Below are 10,477 nucleotides of genomic sequence, written 5' to 3' on the forward strand. Positions count from 1 at the left end.
TAATGTGTTCAAAACCAAGCAATTTAGAACCAAGAAAGGTTATTAATGTATACCTCCAAGATAACTCATCTGCCACTATGTTTACTTTACCTTGTTTGTACTTGATGACATATGGAAATGTTTCAATAAACTCCATTCATCTGGCATGCCTCTTGTTCAACTTTCTTTGACCATGCAAATGCTTCAATAACTCGTGATCGGTGTGAATTATAAATTCCTTTGGCCATAAATAATGCAACCAAGTCTCAAAGGCCCAAACAAGTGAATACAATTCCTTATTGTATGTTGGGAATTCAATGCAGCCCATCTCAATTTCTCACTGAAATAAGCTATCGGTCTTTTGTCCTGAATTAAAACTTCTTCAATACCTATCCTTGATGCATCACACTCATTCTCTAAAGTTTTACTAAAATCAGGTCTAAAACTGGTGCATTACATAATTTATCCTTAATCGTTTAAATGCATGTTCCTGCTTCTCGCCCCAATGGAAACCCACACTTTTCTTAACGACCTTTGTAAGTGGTGTAGTGATTGTACTAAAATCTTTTGCAAATCTCCTATAAAAACTAGCCAATCCATGGAAGCTCCTAACTTCAGTTATGCTTTTAGGTGTAGGCCAATCTTAAATAGCTTTAATTTACTCATCATCCACTTCTACCCTATTAGCGCTAACTACAAATCCTAGAAATACCACTTTTTCCATATGAAGTGTACACTTTTTAAAGTTAGCATATAATTATTCATTTCTTAATATTACAAGGACACAACGTAAATGTTCCACATGCTCATCAAGATTTTTGCTATAGATTAATATATCATCAAAGTATACTACAACAAATTTCCAATGAAAGTACGTAAAGCATGGTTCATTAAGCGCATAAAAGTGCTTGGTGTATTTGTGAGTCCAAAAGGCATAACTAACCATTCTTATAAACCATATTTAGTTTTAAATGCCATTTTTCATTCATCACCTTTCTGCATACGAATTTGATGGTACCCACTTTTAAGATCTATTTTACTAAAAATACAAGTACCATGCAATTCATCTAACATATCATCCAACCTAGGAATAGGGTGATGATACTTTACCGTCATATTGTTGATGACTCTACAATCCATGCACATCTGCCATGTCCCATTTTTCTTTGGCACTAGTAACACTGGAACGGCATATGGACTCAAGCTCTCACGAACATAGCCTTTTTTCATCAATTCATCCACTTGCCTCTGAAGCTCCTTGGTCTTCTCAGGATTACTCTAATAAGCTAGTCGATACAAAATAACTGCTTTGGGTATGAAGTCAATTTGATGTTCAATTCCCCGAATGGGTGGAATCCATTAGGTATGTCCTCCGAGAATACATCTTAGAATTTCTACAAAACAGTTTTAGCCAAACTAGGGAGGGGGTCTTAGCTTCCTCCAAATTGAGGAGTGTTTCCTTGTATAATAATAAAAACATCTCTCTATTCTCAATTATTGCCCTACTCAACTCACTCTCTTTTGCAAAGAAATTCAATCATGATTTTTCTTTTCTCTCGGAAGACTCTCCTTCTTTTCTCTCTTGTGGCTCCTCTCTCTTTTTCTCTCTAATAGCAACCTCACAATTTTCTCTCTTACTCACTATCTCATAGTTTTCTCTTTGTTTCTTTCGCTCATACATTTCTCTCATTTTTTCTAACTCACTTACTCTCCTCTCTTCCTCATTCCTTAATTTAATTTGGTCCTCATTTACTTGCACCGATGTTAATGGTCAAGAGTGATAGACTTCCCATCATTGACGAAACTATGGCAATTTTTATACCCATCATGCATAGCCTTCCTATCATATTACCATGATTTTCCCAATAAAATATGTCTCACTTGCATCGGTACCACATCACACATTATTTCATCCCGGTAGCTACCAATTTATATATTTATTAACACCCTTCTATTAACCCTAACTTCTACACTTTCATTTAACCATTGAAATTTATATGGCCTAGGATGCTTCAACAATATTAAATTTAACTTTTCTATTACACTGCATACCGTATTGTTAACATGTCATCGAGAATGGAAGATGATCTCCCACTACAACTCCAAGTCATCCGCCTTGATATGAGTAGTAAGAGCTCTCCTTGCGACAAGTAAATCCCCAACGGCTCCTTCAAATTTTTCTCCATCACTAACCTCGTCTAAGGCCGGCATGTCGTCATAGTCGCCTTCACTTTCGCTTACTGCCTCTCCATTATCCCGTAACACTATTGCCTTTTTATTTGGACATTGCAAAGCGATGTGCCTCGACCCCAAGCACCTAAAACACTTGATGTCTCTATTCTTTGATGGTTACAACTCCGATTTTGGTATTGTTTTGCTAGCGCCTTCATCTTTTCCCTTTTACCAATCATTCCTACCTTTAGGTACAGCCCTGTCACCTTATTATTATCCCACCTTGGCTTCCAAGATGAATTAGAACCCGAAGAACCTAATGGTTGCCTAGTTGTCCCCTCCCTCTTCAATTATCTCCCTACCTTCATGGCAATGTGTAACATATCCTCTAACTCCACATAGTGTTGCAATTCAATGGCATTAGCAATTTCACTATTTAACCCATTCAAGAATCGTGCTATAGTAGCTTTCCAATCTTCCACCACATTCGCCCTAATCATAAGCAACTCCATCTCCTTATGGTAATCCTCTACGCTCTTTGACCCTTGATACAAGCTTTGCAATCTTTGATGGATTTTCCTATTATAGTGATTAGGAACAAACTGTTTCCTCATAACGTCTTCAACTTATCCCAAGTACTAATTGGTCTTCCTCAATGCCTACGATGTGAAGTAACCACCTGATCCCACCAAGATATTGCATAGTCAATAAATTCGAGAATCGACAATTTCACCTTTTTCTCTTCTGAATAGTTATGACACTCAAAAATCAATTCAACCTTCCTCTCCCATTCTAAGTATGCCTCCGAGTCACTTCTCCCCTTAAATTGTAGTATCGCCATTTTAATATTTCCAAAATTGCCATCTACCTCATCTCCAACATTATTCCTACCCTGTCTATTCCGTGTTCGTCCCAAATCAATGCCATTAACCTCATAATCATCCATATCACTATCATACTCCTCACGCCTTACCCTCTTAGGTTCTCGTCTATCCGGTCCCCTAGTATTCAACACCTCTACTGGTTGCCCCTTACTAAGATTAACAATTGCCGAATCTATTTGTGCCATCCAAGCTGCCTGAGTATCACTTTTTCCTTTAAATCCCCAAACACCCTTTCAAAATGTTGAATCACATCATCTGAAGAATTGTTGGGATTACCATATCGGCTTGAATTAGAATATTCTCTTTCTAACATCCTAAAACTAGAAATTTTCTGCCTCACCGATTTTCACTCAGAATTCACACAAGTTTTGGCTTTATCCCTCTATTAAACTCACCACTCTGCCTTTTACCACTCGATGCTTTCTCCCAAGCACTTACTAGAAGAATTTAAAAAAAAAATAAAAATCCATGGAATTCTAAATCGAATGTAAATCCAAGATTGTGAAACCAAAAGGAATGGAAGAATTTAATGGTACTAAGACTTCAAAGTAATTGACTCGACTTGAAAATTAACTCGAAAATTGAAATAAAATATGTTGGTAGAAAATTAAACAAAGGAAGAATAACAATATAACTTTTTTTTGTCTCTCGGCTTTTTTTTTTTGGCCTTTTTTGGTTCCTTTCTTTTCTTTTTTCTGTTTTTTGACACAAAAACAATAACAAGAGTTAAACTACCTTTGAAAGAATTTGACGGTAATATAATGACTCAAACAAAGGAGAAAGACAAGAAAGATGAAAACACAACCGGAGACTCTAAAAAACAAAGAACATGAAGAACACAATGAAAATAAAATGATAAAAAATGCAGAAAACAAAAACACAAGACTCAATGAAAGAAAAACAAAGGATATAGCATGTTAATTGGGAGTCTGTGCTCTAATACCAACTGATACGAACCACGTGATAGTTTTGACTACGAAACCCACGACGAGATTGTTCCAAAAACCCAAAAAGCTTAATTAAAGGTTCAGAGTTTGAGCGCCAAATTAATGAACCAAAAAATCTAGTAAGAGCATTGCTTGAAGGGCCCCTTGATTACACAATCCAAGACCCATACCCGAATTGTAGAATGCCACAAGAATTATGATTCTTAATAAGTTCAAATTGTTCAACGAAGAACAGAAGAAGAAAACAATATAACTTCCAATTTAATTTACTCAACAATAATGTCTTGTAAACTTACAATTGAAAGAAATAAACTATATTTTTACTAAGCTCAAAATCCTAGAAATCTAGTAAAAATTTGTGAAAATATAAGTCAAAGATTACAAGAATCTTGCTAAAATTAAAAATCTAACAAAATAAGGAAAATTTGGAAAAAGAAAATTTTTGACCAAATTTTGACCTATGTGGTCACATAGAGTATCTCTATGCGGTCGCATAGAAGAATCAGTCGCTACCAAAAATTTCCCTACAGGCCTTCATGTGATTGCAAGTCATGAATAACTATGTGGTCGCATAGTTCTTCTCAGCAGCTCCTTCTTCAGCCGCTTTTATCGCATTGATCCATTTCACTTCGATTCTCAACCTAAACACGAAAGTTGCCTTGTTTTGTGTCCCGAACATTGTTCTATCAATGTTGATTGAACTAGCAACCTCATCGCTTGTTTCACTCGCTCTGCCCTCAATTATGTCATCGGTCCGTCTTCGATTATCAACGGGTCTCGTTCTACACTCGCCGTCGTCAAGCTCAACTCCTAGATCACATCAAGTTGTACTTTTCCTTTCATCTATATCTCTTCTCCAATCACTATCTGAATAATCGGTGAGCTTAAAATCATTAGTAGATGTACATAGTAAGCTTTCATTGATTGTACCTTTAAGATAGTGGAGTATTCTTTTTGCTGTATTAAGATGGGACTGATATGGTGTTTCCATATGTCTGTTGATCAATCCTACGCCATAGAGTATATCCGATTTGGTGCATGTTAATCTAAGGCTTCCAACCAAGCTCTTGAAATATGTAGAATCGATATCACCATCTTCAGTTTTGCGTAGTTTTAGTCTACTTTCAACGGGAGTAATAACCGGATTACACTACTCCACTCCAAATTTCTTTAAAATATCTACTGCATAGGCACTTTGAGAAATAAAAATACCATCTCCTTGTTGCTTAACTTCAATCCCAAGAAAGTACGCCATCAATCCAGTATCAGTCGTCTCAAATTCTTTCATCACATTTTCTTTGAAGGCTTCATACATGGATGGATTTTTTCTTGTAAAAATCAAATCATCCACATATTAACAGATAAATAGTATGCCTCCATTTTCTTCTCATTTTACATATATTGCATGTTCATACGGGCATTGCATAAGCCCATTCTTTTTAAAGTAATTATCAATACGGGTATTCCATGCTCAGGGGGCTTGATTGAGTCCCATAAAGAGCTTTTTCAATTTATAAACTTTATTTAGTTGATCATCTCGTACATATCCTGGTGGTTGCTTGACATATATGTCTTCTTCAAGATATCCATTTAGAAATGCTGTCTTGACATCAAGCTGATAAATTTCCCATCTGTGTTCTGCAACCAGTGAAATCAACAATCGAATTGTCTCCATGCATACAACAAGTGCAAATATTTCTCAATAGTCAGTTCCTGCTTTTTGAGAGTAACCTTGTGCAACCAACCTTGCTTTATACCTCTGAATTTCGCGTTCTGTATTCTTTTTAATTTTGTCCATCCATTTTACTCCAATGGCCTTTTTCATTTGGGTAACTCAATGATCTTCCTTGTGTTGTTTTTCTCATTAGAACTATTTTCTTCATCCATTGCTTTCTACCATCTTTTATCAGTTGAAGCTTCTTCAGAAGAAAGTGGTTCACTGTTAGCTAATAAACAAAGCAATTCATATTGTTTACCTTATTGTTCAGCAGCATCATAAATATCCCTCAAGCTTCTTATCTTTCTCGGCCTTTCTTCAAAGGATGATTTTGATGAAGATGATAAATCTTCTGATGTTGTGGGTGAGCTAGATACAATTATTTGTGTGCCGCTTGCTCCACTGTTTGGTGGTTGACATTGTTGAAATTTTTCTAGCTCAAGAATTAAACAAACTTGCTCAACATCTTTAGCATTCTCCCAACTCCAAGTTTTATCTTCAAAGATTAAATCTCAACTCACGATAATATCATTTGTAATGGGATTGTATAACATGTATCCCATTATTGTATCACCATGCCAATAAAGATGCATTTATATCCTTTGTCATCAAGTTTAGTTCTTATTGCTTCTGGGCTCTATACATAAGCTATACATCCAAATACTTGAAGGTGATTTGCACTAGGCTTATATGTGCTCCAAGCCTCTTCAGGTGTTACTTTACGAACATTCTTGGTAGGACACCGATTCAATAAATATACTGCAGTTGAAACTGCTTCAACCTAAAATCCTTTAGGTAATTTCTTATCTTTTAACATACTTTTCACCATATCGAGAATTGTACGGTTCTTTCATTCAACTACGCCATTCAATTGGGGAGTATAGGCTGGTGTGAACTATTTTTTGATGCGATTCAAATTGCAAAGCTTTTAAATGTATCAGAAGTATATTCTCATCCCTGATCTGACTACAATATCTTTATGTGATAGCTACTTTGTTTTTCAGCACTGGACTTGAATTCTTTAGATGCATTCAACACCTCTAACTTTTTCTTAAGAAAGTATATCCATGTCTTTCTACAATAGTCATCAATAAACGTAAAAAACTACCTATTTTGCTCATTTGATATTGGCTTCAATGGACCACATACATCTCTATGGACCAACTCCAGTGGCTTCTTTGCTCTCCAACTTGTCTCCCTTGCAAAATTTGTTCTTCCATGCTTGCGAAGAACACAACTTTCACAAACATTGTTCGGATAATCAATATTTGGCAACCACTTCAGTATCTTTTTCTTTGACAACAATCGTAATCCTTTAAAATTTAAATGTCCAAGTCTCAAGTGCCACAACCAATTCTTATCATTTATAATGACACTTAAACATTTTGGTGAGTCATGAGGAATGTTTAAAGCAAACATTCTATTTTTAGATATTCATACTTGGGATAATGGATATCCACGATCATCTTTGATTATCAGGTGGGAGTCTTTTAAACTAATGTCGTATCCCTTTTCTAGGAGCTATCCTAGACACAATTGATTATGCTTGATATCGGGCACATAATAAACATCAGTAATATAACTGTGACCACTGTTCACGAAGTATTTCTTTTGACTTAAAATTACAGCAAGTGTACGGTTCATTAGCAAGTAATAAAGTGAAAATATTAAGTTTCGTGTATCATCCCACAGAGATCGAGTAGTTCAATTCTATCTATCTTAGCCTTAACCAAAACGAATTTGTCAAAAAAGGAATTTATTCTTAGAGAAACCCGAATTTAATAAAACCCTATTTTCTCCAAATGCTTTGATTATGCAAGTTATATGTTCAAATGAAATTAATTTCAAAATGGCGATTGAAATGAAAAATTGATTGTATTCAATAAAATTAGAAAAGACTAGGATCACGAATTGCTATGTAACAATCATTTGAAACCCTAATTTCACAATATGATAACACAAATTGATTATTGATGACTCAATGCTCCTAAGTCTATCCAAACACTCTTTCGAGCAATATTGAACCTATTCTTATGTATCACCAGCCTATATTTTCTATGACAGATGCATGTACATAAGAATGTGTGGGGTGCTATGAGCAATTACAGAATCAAGCAAGGCATAGAGGTATATTTCAATCCTCTATCAGACCCTACGATGATCTATGCCTTGTCAAATCTATTTCCCTTTTTTCGAATGTAAGAAATAAATCACTACACATCACATAATCGCGTGCACTCAATCATGGACGAAATAATGTATATAAATCATTCGATAAATCAAATATTCGTTTAATTTTTCAAATTGTAAAATTAAAATCTAAAAATCATATTACATAGTTCATCGATCTCCTAGCATGAGAAAACTTAGCCTAACATTGAAAATCTAATGGAATACATGAATTCCTGAAAAGAAAACATCACTGGATATTGAAATTTGATGAAATCTTGATGTTCTTCGTGAAATCTCTTGTTGATCTCCCTCAATTTGGTCTCTAAGAAGTGTTTTGTTCTCCTCCAATGTGTTTTAGCCCTAATTTTGATGAGTCTAGGCTTTTATATCCTATCCAAATCGTCTTCCAATAGAGTTATAACGTAAAAAGGAAACTGTAGAATCGACCCGAATTTTTACACCATGCGACCACATGGTTAAGCCACTTTTGGGTTTCAATTCTTGGGTGCAGGTTGTGCGGCCACATGGAAACAACACCGTATGACTGCATGGTTTAATAAACTTCCACTTTGTGCCGTTTTAGTCCCCAAACTCAATCTTCTTGTTTATTGACCTCTTCTCTTTGACTATTTTGTTCCATCATCTCATATTGACCTCCAATTGGTAGTTGGAACCATCAATTCTTCGATTTCTCCTTTGGTTCATCTTTTGGATATTTGCACTTTGGTCCCTGAACTATCACTTTGGTTCATTTTAGTCCTTTTGCTTCTTTTTTCTTGTGAATTCCATCAAGTATTTAGCGAATTTAGGTCACATTTCAAACACTTTGCTCATATTTTAGTCATGTTTGTGAGTTATATAAGTGCATAAAATTGCACTTATCAAATCTCCCAAACTTGAACTGTTGTTTGTCCTCAAACAATATAGTGACTAAAATCTCAACAAACATACCTTAGTAACCTGTCGTATCTCAGGATTGGAGTTCAGTAATTAACACAGTAAACATTTTCAATAGTGTAAGAATAGAATTTACCTTTACTTGTCGGATGCAAGACTTACCGTGTGTGTGAACTATTACCAACATAGCAAGCTCATGATTGGTTCAATCCCGACCCCAAAATGGTTAAATATATCCTTACTTCACTCGAGAGACACCCTACCCCTCAAACTTATTATTTTCACTCAATTATCTCAGGGTTTGTGTTTTAAAGTCAAAGGTTTAGGTAATTGTAGTCCTTACTCTCTCTTTGTTTGGATAGATCTCACCATCACAGGTTTGGGCCGATGTCTCCTAAACCAATTGGCTTTAGGGCACCAAATTTCAAGATATCCTTAAAGACTTACTTGTTCGAGTCATAAAGGTTGGGAAAGGTGTCATATTTTCATAACCTAAAATTATGCCCCCCTTTTTTTAGACATTTGGTCTCTAGAATCAACCCCCAATTTAAGACTTTCACCTAGTCTTCATCTCACTTGTCTAGGCAATCCACACAACATCATTCATGCACGGTGTCCCCACTTATCACAATGTTCCCCTATAATTGTTAAACTGTCTCCAAACTATTCATTAAAGCACTTTGGTTTATGGGTCTATATTCATTTATGGCTTAATCTAATCGAGGTTTTCTAGTTTCTCCTACTTTATTCAAATCCAATCACTCACTCGACATGTATGGCATGAGTGGCGTGCATATGGAATGTCAAGTACAATATCAACAAGTAATTCTGCAAGGCTATCAAATCCACATAGGCATGCAATGAACTTAATACAGCATATTGATCCAATAATCACTCATCAAGCACACAATATGCAAACAGTAACAAAGTATTGATGGATTGTGATCATTTCAAAAAGGATTACATTACATGTTGATAATTTAGTTTCCAAAATGTGTTATCATTCAAAATATGTCACCACCCCCAAACTTATACAGTACATTACTCTTAATATGGAAAATAAGGGTTTCAAAATGGCATAATTTGAAGGATATTGCAAATTAAAAATAGCAAAATAAGTTAAATAAAACTCCCCTGATCACTTTGGTGGTGGTAACTGATAGCTGGGTCCTACGGTGTCGTCGCCAGGTAGATGTGGGAAATGAGCCGAGATTTGCCTTAGTAGGTCTGACTGCTGAATTGCTCTGCTTGCATGGCTCTCATCATGCTACTCTGTGCTCTAACTTTGCCCTCCATGCTATACATATGGTCCCAAATGTCATTCACTCTTATCTGTATTCCATCCACTCTGCCCACATATATACTCACCCGCTAGTTCGTAGTTTCCATCTCACTCTTAGCTGATCAGGCCTCCTGATATGCAGACTATGCCATTGTTTGAGTGGTACTAATATCATGTCAGGCCGTCTGCATGTCGGTCGTCAAAGCCCCTATGGCTTGCTGGATGCCCTCTATATTACTATTGGTTCTTGTGAGAGTCATAAACATCTGACACAGTAACTGTGTAACAGCTTTCATCGGTGGTGGTGGTGGTGGTTCTGCCTGGGGCATCTCAGCATCATCTAATCACTGTCCTTGTGCAGCATGCTGCTGTCTTCGTCGCTCTGTTTCTCTTGTTCATCCCGATATCTTATCCACGCTCACTCCTT

The 10,477-nt window shown here is 36.0% G+C and overlaps 1 protein-coding gene across 1 annotated transcript; it reads right to left on the reverse strand.

Annotated features, from left to right (window-relative positions):
• Nucleotides 1–207: 207 nt before the first annotated feature.
• LOC111378517 lies at nt 208–1,884 on the reverse strand. The gene is made up of 3 exons (XM_023001731.1): nt 1,873–1,884; nt 1,052–1,257; nt 208–424 (listed from the first exon to the last, which is right to left on the reverse strand). Exons 1-3 carry the CDS (start codon nt 1,882–1,884, stop codon nt 208–210), a joined length of 435 nt encoding a protein of 144 aa, XP_022857499.1.
• Between the last annotated feature and the right edge of the window lie 8,593 nt (nt 1,885–10,477).

This window comes from Olea europaea, unplaced genomic scaffold, assembly GCF_002742605.1.
Source record: "Olea europaea var. sylvestris unplaced genomic scaffold, O_europaea_v1 scaffold1828, whole genome shotgun sequence".
Lineage (NCBI taxonomy): Eukaryota > Viridiplantae > Streptophyta > Magnoliopsida > Lamiales > Oleaceae > Olea > Olea europaea.